The sequence below is a fragment of the Megachile rotundata genome, chromosome 3, assembly GCF_050947335.1.
Source record: "Megachile rotundata isolate GNS110a chromosome 3, iyMegRotu1, whole genome shotgun sequence".
In the NCBI taxonomy this organism is placed as follows: domain Eukaryota; kingdom Metazoa; phylum Arthropoda; class Insecta; order Hymenoptera; family Megachilidae; genus Megachile; species Megachile rotundata.
Window position 1 is genome coordinate 19,111,949 of NC_134985.1, and position 18,249 is coordinate 19,130,197.

An 18,249-nucleotide genomic window follows, 5' to 3' on the forward strand; every position below is an offset into this window, starting at 1 on the left:
CGTGTAAGACGAAGATATTGCGATATTGCGACCGGTGGATCGTTGTGCAACGTTCAACTTTCGACTCGATGTGCCGTGTTCTCGATTTAGAGCCCAGCTGCATAGAAGGAGGAGAAGGCCGCGAGTCCTTGGACAAGGATTCTGCGAATGCACGTGAGAGAACTAAAGGTGAACCGATAATCGGTCTTTCTTTTCGTCCAGCAAATTTCTTTCCTGCGATGCACAGAGATTCGCGCAGCACAAAGAATTACGCGTCGTGCAAAATTATGCAGGACATGTACAGCGAGATTTGTTTTTATAGAACTTAAATATACTTACTCCATTTGTGTTTGTAAACAGTATCATGAATGTTAATGCACCACCTGTTACCGTTCATAGAGCTTATTTAAATTTTACCAACGTTGCACCTGCACAAGGATGCATCATTAGTCATTTCAGTTTTTATAAAAAGTAACATTGTTGCCCCTTGTACGATCAACTACGCGACACTCTGCGTAACGTTTGCAGCGGCGTTAGATCACGATTGTAAGAAAAAACAGAAATTGTCCTGATTTTGTTCCCGTTCGTACGTACGGTTATATGAATCACAGTAGCGGAGCACGTAAAACCCGCTAGCACAGAAATGGTGTTCGGTCAACGCTTGCTTGTACGTTTTAAGGAAATAAGGTCGTCGATACATTGATTTTAGCCGTAACGACAGGCACGTTACGTGAAACATCGCCATGCTGTTCTGTCCTCGACCGCCACGAGATTTTCGTTCCAGTTGTCGTTTATGTCGAAACGAGACGATACTGTTTGAAATAATAATAAGATGCTTAAACCCGGCTTACTCATAATTGCAGGAACCTGCGGTTAGTAATTTCAATAATCGCGATCACGCTAACGAGGGAATACCATGTTTTTTCTAGCAATTCGAGCAAACCTCTCGCTTTCCCGTTATCGTATCGACGCACAAAATTGTTTGTATTCGTCTTATGCAAACAGATCTGTGTTTGGGAAAACCTCCGGTTTATTACACAACTTTCCTCGGAATCGGGGTGACATCAATGCCTGCATAGAGCAGCACGCGCTAAATCGAACGTTATACAATGATCCTTATGTAAATCATCGATGACGTCCCACGGATCATCTGTACAGTTAAGTACGAGTTTGCCAACGTAGCTAGTCTAAAGATTGTAGCAGGTTGAAGTTCTGGGAACGTGGCACAACATGGTCAGAATCACTTGATTAAATAGTATCCGTTCAACGGTATCGATACGTCGATGCTCGAGATCGCACAACCAGTCCAACACAGTGTACAGCCGTGTATACGTACGCGTTAAGTTCAAAGTCTGGAAATGTTCATTGAGCGAGAAAAAACGATCGGAACGTGTCGTGATTTTAGAGGAACGATTACGGTCGAATCTACTTTCCGCGTTAGCGATGTATTTGCATGCGATACAAGAATGAACTGTATAAATTCATGACAGGAAAACGCGGAGTTACTCATGCTCGCAGACGCGAATAATTGCGAGGAAAAAAAGCGAAGTAGTCATCACCGGACATTATTAATAACTCGACATTAATCAAAGACGTTAATAAAATGTTTTACATGGCATCATCGGTCTAAGACACAGGTTTTAAATCGTTGCTTGGTTGTTCCTGAAAACGCGTAATCATTTAGGATCGTGGTGAACAATTCGCGATTGGCTACGTCCTTGCCGAAGCTCGTTTATTGACATTTCCACGACCTTTAACGCGTCGTGTTGCGTCGGTGGATCTTCGGCGTAAGTCTTCGTTTTCTCTCCGGGCGCCAGCTTGAAAACGGCCTTAACGGCTTTCGCGTAAGATCTCGCTTTCCTATTGCTCGTTACAGAGCGCTGTCTAATGGACGGTTGATTTGTCTATAAATACCCGAGAATCGCTAGAAATAGAAAATCTCTCGCGACAGCACGTATCTAATCGAAATGATATTATTGCATTCCAAGTAATATCCCGATTGCAACTTGCGAATAACTATCCTGTTCGGTTACGTATCTGAAAGTTTCGCGTTCGGTAGCATCGTGAAATCGCTACGTTACAAATTCTCGAGGTTCGACCCGTGAGAATTACACTCTTGATTTCAAGACGATATTCCAGCAAACAATCGGTTGTAACATCCGAAAGGAAACTGTTTAATCTAATAGATGCAGTGTCAGTTTCTTCGATGGTACCATAAGATCGCAGGTTTATATGATTTTTTTCCCGAATGAACATAAAGTATTCATCATCGTCGTAATAAGATATTCCCGAGAGGATGTACCGGAGCGTGGTCGTCCACTCATTTACATACCAAACGGCTACATGATTTTCGCAATAGATCACGTTGAGCGTCGAAGGCGAATCGATGATCGGGTCATCAAGGCTGCATCGTTTGTTCCCTTTACTATCTCCGCACCCTCGTCCTCGGAGAAAAATTCGGAGAGCATAGAGAAGATACGCACGTAAACGCGCGAGTTACGAAGAAGATTTTCCAGTTTGCTTTTGTGTTTCTCGTTACCGAAGCGGCCTGCCGGAGATAGCGCGATTCATGCAAGAAGTTTTCTTTTTCTCGTGCAAGGCTTCCGGAGCGGTCCATACCAGCTTTCCTATCGGCCTGCCGGAGCCAATGGCCAAAGAGGAGAACAGGATCGGCTGTTTATAAATAGCCGCGAGAGTCCAGAACGATCTATAAATACTTAGCCGGCTATCCAGGAATAGAAAATCCCGGTTAATTCTCCATCGCGATAATAATTATCGTCCGTGCATATTGTATCGGCGACATACAAATCCATCGGTGGCCGCGAAGCTGATCATTAAGCCGATCTTTGATTGACGGTTGGAAACAACCTGCTCGCGTGTAAACGCAGAGGAAGAGGCGGGCAAAACCATCGGTGGCTGGCACTACGCCTTCGTGAACGTTCGTTTTCCAATGTTTTACCGCTTTAGAAGTCGCGAACGTCGACGGAAAGGAACACGGGCACCTGTGGACGCGCGAGCGTCTAGCGATCACGCGCGCTAAATAGGACCGGCGCGTGAACGGAAGAACCGTGGCAGCAAATCGCACTCGTGAAAGCAAGAACGGCCCCGCGTTGCGCGGAAGACTGGTCAAGATAAAGGCGGCAGGATGATGTTCCTCGTTTGCAAGCTCGCGAAAAAGTGAAACCCAGGAATCCTGGCTGGTTTCAAGTGACTCGACACGTTTCTCGATGATTCTCGACTATTCGTTCATTGAATTTCTACCGAAGTGAAATCAATTCGGAAAATGAACGGAGCGCGTTCATAGATAACGTTGCACTACGTACACGCGATTAGAAAAGATGAGATCGAATCAAAACAGTCAATTATTTCTATCTACCAGAAATCTATTCTGTAAGTTGTAAAACTTTTATTTGCCGAAAGATGGATAAGCTTCGTGCCGCTATATAGGGGTGAGGGATACGATATTTGAAGGCAAATATTTTACGATAAATATCTACATCATTATCTGCTATAACTGGGCCAGTCGAATGATACGTATTACTGGGTTAAGGAAGCGTATGTGTACTTTTCGTATGATAATCGTAATCCTGTAACTGCAGCTTGAACACACCGAACACTTTGCGCGATCCGAACGTCTTGTGGTAGGGAGTCATGGAATTTACAGCCGTAGCTTTATTTGTCTTTTAATATTTTCCACTGATTATACCGCATTAGCAAGGTCACGTTAATGAGCGTCTTAGAATTTTCAAATTGCATTCGACAATTGCTACAAAGAAGAGCGGAAAACAAAGAGGTAGGAACTTCCCAAGAACAATCAAAGCATCAATTAGATTCCTGGACCGCAATCTTTTCTTGTCTTCTACCTAACGTTTATCTAAGACTGAATCATCGGACAAAAAGGAACATAGTTCGATCCGACGATAACATAAAGAAGCGCGCGAGTAATAAGCGAGCTATCGAGCGAGCCAAACGCGTCAACTTTCTTCGATGGGTGACCGTGAGGAGCGTTTCGAGAACTAGGCCATTGTCTCTGAAATTGAACGATCAGGAGCGTCTCATGAGAATGCAAAAAGCCGGGATCGGTAGTGTCCGTATTGCAACGGAGCGGCGAAACGGCTCGGCGCGGTGCATCGACGCTACCGATTGGTCACGTTCGGGCTCGTGTGTCGCGACGAGGCATCGTGCCTATCGCGAATTTGCCTCCGTCTCCGTTTATTTTATGAGCTTGCATGCACGCACGACTGCACGAACGTAGCTGCTGTTCGACACCACGACGAATGACAATGAGACGCAGCCTGCTGCACACACCACGAGCCTATGACACACATTTCGTTCACCTCTCCTGTGTTCCGTGGGTATATCGAGCGCGCTGGCGAACGATCGAGTACGTGTGCTTCGAACGTATTCGTGCAGACGCGGTATCGCTATCGAGCGCCTCGAAACCTCGGTTGACCCAGTGTCTTCATCGTTCACCTTTCCACGAAAATTTAATGAATTGCTATCTCTTTTACACGTTGTAGATGGCCTCTTCGATTATGTAAATCAGGGTTGTAGGAATCTGGGAATTTGAGGAGATGTGTGGAGATAGGGAGCTAGATGCAGAGGGATCTTGATATAAAGGCACCTGGAGATCTATGAATGTATCTAGGAAAGGTGTAACTTGGAATACAAGTACAGAGGGTAACCAATGCTTAACCTAATTAAATAGTGGAAAGCTGAGTGCTTATATTGAAACAACTGTGCCCGTTCTGATCGGTGCATTTGAAGTCCTTGAACAATGCCAAGCGTTTGCCAGAGGTTCGCCTCGTTCGATAAACGGTATCCGTGGAAAAAACCGTGCAAAATAAGCAACAGAATTCTAAAGGTTCACTGGTGAAAAACCGTTTAATTGTTCTGACACGCTGCTATTCGTGGCCGTTCCTTTGAGCTCTCTAATGAGCACCGTGCGTGCAGTACATGTTCTTCCCAGTATCGCTGGAATTTACGTAGCAGTCGCAAGCAGTAATTTAAAGTAGCGGTTCGTGAACCGAGCAATGTCGCCTTGCAATACCGGCTCGAACTTGACTTTAATTGTCGTGGCGGCCAACACGCTCGAAAATATAAATTGCTGACTGGAGAAATGCGACGCGAGAGCTTGATAAACGTCTGCGATGGAAATTTTTACAGCCAGTAAAAAGGAACGACCAAATCACTTAGAAATTATCTCGGCGATTCGATTTGCATATCACAGTAGAAGGTGAACGTATCGATTAGGCCCGAACACGACGGGAACTCGTTTTCTCTTCCGCGAAGACACCGTTTGAAAAGATTCCGTTGGTCCTTGATCGAATCGTGGGTTAAACGACACGACACAGGGACGATCGGTGCTCCTTCGCAAGAACCTATGGCGAAATAATCGTTTTGCCGTCAAACGTGTGACAGGCATTCCGCTTTGCTCGTTTACTAATTAAAATGTGGAGTCATTCCCGCGCGAGCAGCGTGACCGGGGTCTCCCGCCGTTTTTCTCTTCCTCGGCATTGAAAACCAGCATCTGCTCTTGCATCCACGAGTGTGCACCTGTTTCTGGATGTTCCTTTACACTGTTTTGCTTATCCGATCTTCGCGAAAACAAGGATTCGTCATGTTTTTCTTTGCCGGAATATTTATTCGAGCCACTTTACCATTAATAACTGTTACATGTTATCTGGATACTTATTTTTGTACAAAAACCGGTAACGTTGTGAACACAGCGTTACAAATTGTATAGAGGAAATGCTTATTATTTAAGAGCGAATTTGTCAAATCATGCGTCACGTTTTCAGAGGATATCGATTACTTGCAAGAAAGTAGAAGACGGTTAAACATAGTGTGCGAAAATTGAAACACCTTTGACGCTTTGCCAATTTCTCGTCTGCGGAAGCGACGGAATCAAGGAAGCGACCGAGAAGTTTGCCAAAGAGAGGACAAACGAGGAGCATCACTCCGTGAAGCGTGACCGGCGTTAGTTATGCAACGTTTTGTTGCCTCGCGTCCTTGTTGCCCGCATTGGTATTATCTTGCTTAGAGCGAGGAATCAATTACAATTTGTTGCCTTGACGATGGTATCTTGTCGAAAGCCGAAGGAGACTATTGCTGCCAATCAATATGCTGGCGGGGTTTTTTTCGGGAAGAGCCCGAGCGAGTTTTCATGTGATCGGCTGCGAAACGAGGCCGATGGAAAAATCGCGAAGTTCTTTCCTAGTAACGAACAACAGGCGCCGACAGCTTGTTTCGAAGAAACTAAGGCGCTCGCAAACATGTATTTCTTGCGAAACAACACTTGTGATATAATACGGTAACAGCGAATTATAAATCTCCCGCACCGAGCGTTCTGTATACCGACAGTCTCCCAAAAAATGAACATTCTTCTTTCGTTATGTCAGTCGGCGTATTAAGAATTCAGAGAAGATGAAAGGCTTAAAATATCTTAAATTACAAACGTTAATCGTTCCACGTGGCTCTCGTAACATTAAACATCGTTAATCGGCAGCTGTGTTCGAGTACCATTTCGGAAGTAATCTATCGTACACTCGAATGAGACAAGTGGCTATCGAAGCGAGCAAATAATCGTTGTTCAGTGATCAAGTGCTACCTAAAACGTTATCGAGTAGTTCCTCGTAACAGAGTATTCAGCGTTTGACAGTTTGTTGGCTCAACGATTAAGAAGACGCTAGCTATAGGATCGCACCACTTTGCCTACGTTCGCCAACGTGACAGCGGCTACTCCCTTCCTAGGCTTCGGACCATGAAATTAATTAAACCGTCTGGCATATAGACTAGCGTTTAGATGAGCGTTATACATACCGATGAGTTCGATTGACAGTGACACGATTAACAGCAACCTTGTATCTTGAAGCGAGGTGCGAGAAGTGCGTCGGTCTATGCGTGCACGCTGCTAGCGCGTGTCTTAAGATCGATGCCAAAGATTCATCGATTAAAAAAAGGAACAGGGCTATAACTTTAATAGTGTCAGGAGTCGTTAACTTCATCGCGACGATGATTAATCAAGTTTCTCGAATCGAACGCGCGAGGAATTTTGAACGTCCGATCGGAGTTGCTCAACCTGGCTAGAAAAACACGCAGGAATTCGCGTCGAAGTTCGTCCCGGTTTTACATGTTCGTTTTCCCTCTTTTTCGAGGATCTTCCTGTTTATTTTTACGCAAGACGACGGAGGCAAGGTCGATCGAACAGTTCGTCGATATTCATAGGGTGACTCACGAATTCATCGTTCCATTTAAATTTCTAATTCCAGCGAGGTTCATCGACGCGATGAGGTCGATCGAGAATCTTTCGGCAAGGGGACATTATTTATGCCCGACACTTAACTGCTAATAATTTCCGCTTATGAGGCAAGATTCGATCGGGCTTTGAAACGCGATGCCGTTCGAGATAACTTTCGTACTACTGCCCGAGGAATTTTAAATCCAACTCTATGACGACGTTATCGTTTCGTTCCACCGGTAGAAACAATTACTTATATTTCTGGCGTTAATTGAGGAACATTCATTACGTGGCATAAGTTCATTAGCAATTCAAGCGGTCGGATGTTCCCGGAGTTTTCCACGCGATTGTAGGCCAGACGAGCGATTTTCACTGGTCGAATCGGCCAGTTCTTTTTTAACAATACAATTAATTAGTTAGCAACCGAATGGCCGATGTTAATCATCCGGTCAGGCTTATGTAAACGACTCTGCACCGAGGACTTCCGTAACCGCTTTCATAGCGGCTCTCTTAACGATGCAAAAGGAAATTACGTTGAATCGATGATTCGTTTTTTCTTCTTCCATCGGAATTCTCTCTCTGTTACTCGTAATGATAACATTCGCGGGAACGATTTTGAGATATCGTGTACTGTGTGAACACGAAGATGCTTGTTTTGCAGCCGCACAACTCGATTAAATGTGTTTCTTCCTCTTCGAGGAAAAAAATGAAAATCAATGTAAATCGATGGCTATTAATTTCAATACAGGACAATTATGTTATACAAGTATCTAATTAAACTGTTAACAAGTTTAGATTAAAGAACAGGAAAGAATATATTTACATTTTGAAAACCGTTTTAGTATTTTTATATTCATTTGCACTCGATCTAATAATAAAAGAACACACTGCGACTCATGTTATGTCTACACAAATTATATCCGCTCCAACAAACTGGTAACGTAAACACACCTAAACAACATCGAAGACGTGCAAATGATTTATAACAAAACCACAAAAAAGCAACTTTTATAAGAACGTTAATAATCCATAACACAAATCTATTACTTTTTTTCACGAATAAATGAATTACGAAAAAGATCGTCCTGGAAACAGGTTTACAATGACGGAGTCCAACCCGTTTAATTTCTTCCTCGTCGAACAGAAAAAGAGAGAGTATTCGCAAGTTTGTCGAATCAGCTGTTACGATATGCGGTGGAACGCGCGCGAAATCGCCGGACCAGTTTGAAAGTTGCGCTCGCTGTTTATTGTTTCGATTTAGCGCGACATTTTTTGAGGAAACGCGTCGATCGATCAACACAGGCGCGTGTTTCTCGAGGTAAGCTCGTTTCCGCCGAACGTGATGCATAAAGGCAAACTCGTTGCGAGATTTCACGTAGAAAAGCACCCACGCCGCGAAACCTATCCCATAGTTTTTAACGGCATCGATATCTCTTCGAACACCTGTTTCGAGTTCGCTTTCGCAACTCTCGATGCTTATCGAGATTCGTTCTCGTTACGAGCCGTTCGTAGGCGGATGAGTTCTCTTCCTGCTTCGAGACCGCTGCATTGAATCACTCGTGCTTCGAGCCAGCTTTATGAGACTATTCGTGATCGAAGTAAAATATATGGCACAAAAATCATGCATCAGTTAATGGACGTCGAAGATTTCACCAACTGACGATGTGGGGCAAGAATATTGATGTTCTGAAACTTTTGAAATTTGTGAATTCATAAATTTAATTACTGGGGAATTAATATTAATATTTGGAATCTGTAAATTATACCTGTTCAGTTTACGAGCTAGCTTCAGATAAAACGTTCTGCAGGGCTCTGGTTACGTCACGTTGATTTGCCAGGATAGCTCGAAAGCGGAAGTGAAATTATAATCACGACGTGGACGTTTGAACCCGGTCGAATCTGCCGTCCCATCTGTTATTCGCTCTAACAACAGACTACGGTGAATTATGTATGAAAACTTGGAGGAACCAGTCTATCCTTTCCCAGAATCACTTTATAAGAATAGGCTATTCCTAGTAGCTTTTCGCATGACATAATGGACCCTCCGAGTGCAAGAAACTTGCGAGAACAATTCGATTCGAAAAGCGGTTGCAAAAAACGGTTTCAAAAATTTCACGACTTCTTGTCGATCGAAGCCATAATCGGATATCGTCATAGTCACTGGCGTAATACGTCAAGTCATCGTCGAGAAGTATCCGTTTCCTCTCGCGTTTCTTTATGGTCACGGTCATTGAGCCTGGATGTATACCTTCCAAACGGCTCGATAAACGTTCGCAATTTTTCTACCGGTTTCATTGAAAAGATCTAGCAGATTTACTACTAAAGTTACGCGAATGTAATCCGCGGAACAAAGAGCACGATCCTTGCCAATGCGAAATGGACGAGTCAAGGTCCCATCGAGTTAGATCCGATCAGAGCGTATTTACGACAGTTCCTTGCCCCACGTACGACGACCTGACATTGAAGGATAGTTCCCTGTTGAATTATACTAACGTCGGAATAAAACGAGATCCTCTTTTCCTATCCGACCGCGGTGCTTTAAGTGTTCCTATAAACGTGTCGTCCGCAAGAAGCTCGAATCTCGGCGAAACAAGAAAGAGGAGAGGAACCTCTCGGGAGAGGAACTCGGGAAGAACCATCTACGAAGGCGGAATGTCAGTCCTTTGTTTTTATTCCTCTCACGAAAACAATATGCGGAAAGGGGTTCGAATACAAGTGGATTCCGTATTTTCTAAATTAGATAATTTACCGACCGAAAGTACTGATGGGTCCAGGTTGGCTAAGAAAGGTCGTACACGCCCCTTTGGGAGAAAGGGTTCAAACAAGCGTATAAACACGAGATTAAAGAGTACGACGGAGAACGAACTGAAAGAACGAAATTGTGTAACACAGCCAGGTATAAACGTGGCCGACAAGAGCGATAAAAGGCCTTGACGAGCCTTGACCGGTGGACCGTTACTTTGCGCTGTCCAGCGTGGATCAGGCTCCTTATTTCCCTCTTACCAGCAGGGCGGGATGTAGCTTTTATTGTTACGCCTTTCTTCGTGAATCGGTCATTTTCCATATTCGATTCCTTCGAACCTCTAATCGTCTGATAAAATTCCTAGCCGGTGTTTTTGTTCGAAGACGATGGGTAATTACACGCTTTGCAACGTTTATGTTGAAACTACGTTAACACGGTCCGTATAAATTAACGAGAGCTTATTGCGTCGGTCTGTTACAGAGGGACTAAATCGCGGCATTCCGACCACAGAGATCTTGATCTCGGATCGTTTGGTGAAACATTGTTGCGGCAAAGAGTAGGAACGTGGCAAACCGACGATAAATAATCGACTTAGCAATGGTGGAGAGTATTGTTGGCCAGTTAGCCAGAGCAACGCGACCGATGACTCACGTTTCAACAATATTTAGCATTCCGTCGTGATACGAAAGCAGTTATAGCGTTTCCAGTCACTTCCTACGTGTCTCTGACCGTCTCGAAATGTAATATTAAACACTCTCGAAAATTGATGTCCATCACTTCAACTATCCTCCAGGTGTATTTGGAAATTCCACATACATTTACAGGAAATCTATAAAAAATAGATAGAACGATCGACTGGCGCAAGACACACATTGGATTAAAATAAATTGCACAATCTCTAGGTAAACACAAAGATAACCCCACTATTTAACACCGTCATCAAAGTGCCGAGTTCTTCGCAATTAAAATCCACAACTGACGAAGTACACCAACTGACGATAAAAGTAGCGAATATGGTATCTGATTTAATACTCGAAGCAAATTGCTAATGAAATTTTCCAATTAAAATTAACCAACGTCGAAAATAAGTGTTGACCAAAAGTAGCAGAGGTAGCGAACGATTTCGCGAGGAAACCACGAGCCAGAAAGCAGAGAAAGGACTAAAAAGGAAACGCTTCTGCGCCAAGCGACCGCTCTAGTATTATGTTATAACGATCTTGCATAAATGCTCGACACCTGGTATCTTTATGTATTGCATGTAGTTTCCTCGCGACTCGCCCATTCACTCGTGCACGTCATTACTCGTTTACAATGTATACACGTCGATCTTTACGATCTGCGTCAACGTCTTCTTCTCCGTGCAATTATAAAAGAACGTCCTGAGTTCTGTGCGGAATATGAATTTTTAACCGCTGTAACCAGACGCTCGTGTTTCAAAACATTGTGTTTTTCGATAACACGTTTTCAAATTAGTCTCAGAGCAATTTTCCGGTTTTTCCGCGAACCGAAATTTCTGTAGAGTTGTGCAATACTACCTAACGTTGTTTTAGCAGGTAATTCCCTGAGGCGTCGATGTATTTCGCGATCACGCGAAGCCATTGTTTCGTTTGCGAAGAATTATGCGAATCCCAGCGAGTAAAAAAACATCTTCGCGGCGTTAGTCTCGCAATTTGTTGCCGGAGGAACGAACAAGATCCTCGCGATTCGACGTACAAATTCATGTAAATCTCGACGGTGATGCAATAAACGAAACATTATCTTCAGCCGCGCGATTAAGTATGCAGCGCCATCGGGTCGTTCGTTTAATTACGCTCATCCTCCTGTGTTATTACGTACCGAATACTTCATAAATCAATCATTCAAGTATTCTTCGTTCGCGAACCGCGATGCACCGCCTCGCTGAACATAGATTTATAGATCAGTTCGATGTACAATTTTCGACAGAATTCATTGACAACCGCGAATGGATTTTGCAACAATAATTCGCGCATTAAACCGCAACAATGGAAAGTTTTTCAAACGATTGCGAGGAAAATTAATCGAGCCTAGCCACGCGAGGCAGCAGATTTATCGACTTGACGCGTCTTCGTCGGACGAATCGATTGAGGATTTTAATGAATCGTTCATAAGGTTTATGCATCGTTAACGTTATATGCAAATTCCTGCGCATCGAATGCGCGAATATTTTACATTCCTGGTAAAACTGTTTGCAGGTATAAGATTAGAGCATGACCACCCAACATAAATTAAACTCCTTAATTCGATGTATGTTCTTCCATAGTAACAAAATTTACAAAACACTTAATTCTTTTCTTGTATTTTCCGAGAATCGGAATCCTGTGTCAGTATTGTTTGGGTTATTCACGGAGACATAAATGTAGAAATCGAAGTAGTTTAGAGAATGACAGCCTGGGTCTACAGGAACCCGTAGGGTCCATAAAATAAGAGTTTATCTCCTGTCGCCGGTGTTCATAAAAATTAGTATTGTATAGAGTCCATAAAGCCAGGTCCTTGCGTCACTCTTCGAACTTTCCTGTTTTAGTAAACTGCGTTACTTGTCCATCCACTGTTTATCGACAACCAGTACGTATTTGCATTTATCTTTCAGTTTTTACAGACCGAGCGTAATAACTATCGTAACTTTGTGGACGAGAGAGGTTAATTATGACGCGTCTCTATCTAAAGTGCCAACGTAATGTCTGGTGTACGTAGAAACACCGCGTAACGCGTGCAACCACGCGGGGGTTTACGAGCGTGTGGTCGCGGATCACGCGTCGTATGAATGGTGTGGGACAATACTTCCTACCATGACCCACTGACACACAAACAAACGTATAACTCGATATTCGTGTGGCCCGATGCAGGTTTTTCTTTTCTCGACTAATAAGACTGCGTAACTTTTCGTCGATTTTGAAACGCGAAAATCGCCGGGAAGCGGCACCGTAAACAATTCCGCCTTGTTTATGAAATTTCGAAACGAGTTTGAGAAATCATCGGAATTCGACGTATTCGAAGGATGGTAAAATGTACCGCTATACTTTCACTCATTTCCAGGAGATATTTTTTTCGATGACGTTGGCGAAAACGGTCCAATGGGACCCGTTCTCCGAAATTTTCGTCATCGATTAAAAACATCTTCGTGGAAGTATTCTCGGATATTTACATATCTTCTGAGTGTCGCGCGTTTTATTACATTTTCTATCGTTACGGTCTTGTAGATACATTAGGGTGAGAGTTGAATACAACCGGATATCCGAGGCTTTTCATAGCACTCGCTGTTTCGTTGTTGAAATATGTGTCTCTGTATCAAATAAGATCGGTAACAAACCGAGTAACGTGGTCATAAAATCATTCCGTTTGCATAAAATATCGACCTGTTTATTCGCGTGTCAAACAATATAGATATGTATAGCAACATGGCTGTCGATAATACACGGCTTTTCACTTTGACCTCGTTTGCACTACGTTTCGTCGGCGCTATACAGGCTGCGGGATTTGAATGTAAAGTCATTGTTGCTTCGTGATTGGTATTGACGAAACCTTCGTTTGGTATCATCGTCCTTCGGTGACATTCAGCGTAGATACTCGTCGCAATTATATCGGCGAACCATGTTCACAGCGTTAATGACGCTATAAAATCCGTCGAAAGCAATAAGTTCGCATAGGTGTAACATGGTAAACGTTTCGTCACGAAAATATTGCGAATTCAGTGTACTCGTTGGTCGTAAAATCGATCTAACCATGACACGAATTAGTTTCGGGGTTAAAGTTCTCTAAATACATTTAACTTTAACTGAGTTTATCGTCGTCGTTCAAATATTTAGATGTTCTTTAAATACGATACTTCAAATGAGTTTATTATTATCGTTAGAAGATTCCACAATGAACCTCTGCCTAATTTCTAAATGAGTGGGCAACATCGAAAGCGCCTGTCGTCCGGTGTTTCGTCACGATTGTTAATCGCTGAAAGGGAAATTTCGTATCCCTTCCATCTATTTCTGTGTCTAGTTACACACGGTAGGTGTTTCGAGAACTAATTTTACAAATTGCTAAATTGCCGGTGTTATTATCGGTAAGTAATGTTGGAGGACTTAAAAGGGTTAGCCTTGAAAATGACCATGAGAACTGGTAATAGTTCAATGAAAAGGAATCAATGTCAATAGAGAAATATTTTTATAGTTGCTCCACGAAGGCGATCCTAATTTCCTTGGTAACATTATTCCTAATTGAAACAGCAGATTTTATTCTTGCGTTTTAAAGATTAGCACAGTAGCGAGACTAATATGATTATAATTAGCATGCGATGTTAATCTTAATAATAAACAATATTCATTTGTTTTTTCACAGATGGCGAGGCTCTGTTTACAAGTTAATCTGGCGAGAACTGCTGGCCTACCTTTTCTTCTACTACCTCATCAACCTTACATACAGATATGCGCTGAACGAGCATCAGCGGGTGTGAGTACATGAATACGTTCATTTGAATATCTTTCCCGCGCCGGTTTCCTTCAGACACCCGAAGGCTGAAGCCTTAACCGGTCAGGAGCATCGTCGCACAAAAAACGAGGCTCATCTCCTTGAAATTAAGACATACCAATAAACGAAACTTTTTTTCTTCAGCCTTCGCGAATACCGATTAAAGTAAAATCCATCTCCGCGACAAGTAGGCTCTTTTGTAAACGAGACATAAACATTATCCACCCTCCGTTTCGTCATCGGTTTATCCTGCAAAAAAGCGAACTCGATGCGTGGGTTACGAGTTGCCGTAACCGCAACTTTTACGAACGTCGATAAACCCACGCGACACCGACCTTGATCGAGCAACAAAGCCAAAGCCTCCGGTACTTCTGATCGAGATTACGTTTCATCGAATAACCTCGACAAATTGATTGCAGCCCAGTTTTATTAACATAAATACCGTTGTCAATTTGTGCGTACACGAACGAACAGCACGGTGTTGGTCGACTTTTTCTTCTTTACGACCGCGTTTCCACCCGACTCTTTATTGCACCCGGTATTACCTGCTCGCGATTCGAAACGACCGTTAACAGAAAAAATAAACGTCAATTTGCATAATTACGACTCGAGCGATCGATTAAATTTCAGGTAGAGACATCGTTTATGGGAAGTGGAATTTAAAAATCGCGGTGGGAAATGTATGGTACACCGTGTAGAGATACGGCCTTCTATTTAAACGTATTACAACGCGTACTTTAACGGTGTAACAAGTACCGGTAGGATACTACATGTGGTGTTACAACGCGTTGCAGTGTGTCGATCACTCGTGGTATCACGTGCAATAATACTATACTGTGGTACCACACGAGGCGATATTATGCGTGATTATACTGCGCGTGGCTGTCACTACATGTAGTGATACCACGCATAACAGTATTATACTCTATGGTACCACATGTGTCGGTACCACGCGTGAAACTACTACACACTATGGTACCACATGTGTCATACCACGCGTAAGACGACTACACACTATGGTACCACATGTGTCGGTACCATGCGTAAGACTACTACACACTATGGTACCACATGTGTCGATACCACGCGTGAGACTACTACACACAATGGTACCACATGTGTCGATACCACGCGTAAAACTACTACATACTATGGTACCACATGTGTCGATACCACGCGTAAAACTACTACATACTATGGTACCACATGTGTCGATACCACGCGTAAGACTACTACACACTATGGTACCACATGTGTCGATACCACGCGTGAGACTACTACACACTATGGTACCACATGTGTCGATACCACGCGTAAGACTACTACACACTATGGTACCACATGTGTCGATACCACGCGTAAAACTACTACACACTATGATACCACATGTGTCGATACCACGCGTAAGACTACTACACACTATGGTACCACATGCGTCGATGCCACGCGTAAAACTACTACACACTATGGTACCACATGTGTCGATACCACGCGTAAAACTACTACACACTATGATACCACATGTGTCGATACCATGCGTAAAACTACTACACACTATGGTACCACATGTGTCGATACCACGCGTAAAACTACTACACACTATGGTACCTCGTGTGAGGAACACAACATGTTGTGACATCACGTGTGCTTATACCACGTACAGCTATCACTACGCGTAGCGATACAATGCGTGGAGATACAACACGTAACGATACCATCCACACGTACCAATACTCTGAACTTACACGCAGTAATGTATCGCCACGCATGCTGATCCAACATACGAGAATATAAAGAACCAATAAAAAATTGTAATGTACCAAACATTTACTGTATATCAAAACCCTATAATCACGGTTTCCACATTGTTACAAGAGGGTTAGCTGTACTAGGAAATGCCAGCAGCATGATATTTCACGTTTGCATCCCAGATATATTGTGGCCACTTAAATCGCGGATATCGTAAATAAAATTGTTGCCCCTCGCGGTATACAAAGAGCATTTTACACAATACGCGGTTGGAATGTGCCTCGGTCTCGTCCGGGATCGGCATTAAAAAACGCATAAAAACGTAACCTGTTATTTATGCAGAGATAAAAAAAAGGAGAAACAGAGGGACGAAGAAGCGCGAGCCAAAGCTGCTGGATGCAAAAAGGTCTCTCCTTTGAACAGCTTCGATTCGCTTGGTTTAAATTTAGAACCGTAGGGCCGGTTTGAAGTTGGTTTAGGGTCCGAACCGACTGAACAATCATACACGGGATTCGCCTTATAAAGACGATCGTATATTTCGAAGATTTTGAGCGGTAAATTTTCGTCTTCTAATACGATTTTCTCGATCGTAAAATTGTTCGGCACCGTATTATCGTGCTTTTTATACTTTGCAGATTCGAAACTTTCAAGATTCTCAGTTCATTACGACGTTTATGAGATAACTTATTTCCTTGCCTTGTAACTTTTATGTCGTACAGTTAGAAAAGACACAACATAGTTGTAAGATAAATACAACTGAACAAACAGTAGGTGAATAGCGTGAAATATTACTAATCAGTGTTAGGTGCTTAAGTCAAATATACTCGACGATATGGATTCCTTACATCCGTTCGTGTCTTTATTCTTTAATTCGTTTTTCTATAACACGTGAATCAGTGATACCTCCAAGAAAATTATCTCTTTTTGTCTTTTTATTTACAGAAATACTGTTAGAAAATTTTCGCGTGTTACTGTGAAATCTTATTGGAAATTCCCACTTAGCAATAGTTAGCGATACGTAAGACCGGTAGCGGTCTGGTTAAATGACGGTATCACCTCAACCTTGCTCCACTTGTGTTACAAGAATTCCACCATGTGCGATATACAAACTACGCAAATATCTAAACCGATCTATCTATCATTCCGACTTAATTAAGACTTTGAGTGATTATTCGCACTGCTGACACTTACTTCAAAATTTGACTGAATGTTTCATTGTTGCAGAATATTCGAAAAAATCAGGTACTACTTCGGCAACTCGAGCGAATCGATACCCATGTCGTTCGTTCTGGGATTTTATGTGAGTCTGGTCGTGAAGCGATGGTGGGAACAGTACAAACTATTACCGTGGCCGGACAACTTAGCCCTGTTCATCAGCGCGGCTATTCCAGGAAACGTAAGTACGAAACAATTTCTCTTTAAGAAATAAAGTTCACGTACAAATACATAAGCTATGAGACTATCAGTCTCATGAGACTATCTATCAGAATTTAGGGTTCTAAAAAATTTTAAATTATATAAATTTAAAGTTGCAAAGATTCAACATCTTAAAGTACCAACAATTCCAAAGATTCAAACTGTTAAATTAACGAAGAAGGAGCGCTTCGATGAAAAATACGATTCTCCTAAGTCGAACGTCGCGTGAAACAACGAACTTAGCCTTGCTCGGTCGCGGCGCGTTTGTCTCATTACGCTAATGAATTGCCGTGACACGTTTCGGTGTCGTTAACCTAAGTAGGTGCCAACTCGAAGTCACGCCACACCCAACAACGACGAAAAGAAAAAAAAAATACGCGGAACGATCATCCCATAATTGGCAAGCGAACAAATCTTCTTGTTCCTCTTGGACTAACGGATAAGTCGAACGATACAGAGAACGTTGTGCTATTCTCGCGACCCTTGGCACGCGATTCGAGACACGCTCGCACGCGCGTTCACGCGACACCTTCTGCACGATCGTCAGCGAGAAATTGTCGCACTTTGTCGTTACTTTCTCTGATCGCGACGAATCGGCCGATAACGAAAGTTCTTTCCCTACCTCCGCTTCGGTGGCTGGTGGTGA

The 18,249-nt window shown here is 43.0% G+C and overlaps 1 protein-coding gene across 2 annotated transcripts in view; it reads left to right on the forward strand.

Annotated features, from left to right (window-relative positions):
• Best2 (bestrophin family protein) overlaps positions 1 to 18,249 on the forward strand; it is a 41,898-nt gene that overhangs the window by 984 nt on the left and 22,665 nt on the right. The window contains exons 2-3 of one of the 2 annotated variants that reach the window (XM_012290805.2): positions 14,310 to 14,420; positions 17,412 to 17,583. In XM_012290805.2, coding sequence (XP_012146195.2) covers positions 14,310 to 14,420; positions 17,412 to 17,583 — 283 coding nt within the window. Of the gene's footprint in view, positions 1 to 14,309; positions 14,421 to 17,411; positions 17,584 to 18,249 lie in introns of those variants that run through there. The other variant, XM_076530113.1, reaches the window with a different exon arrangement.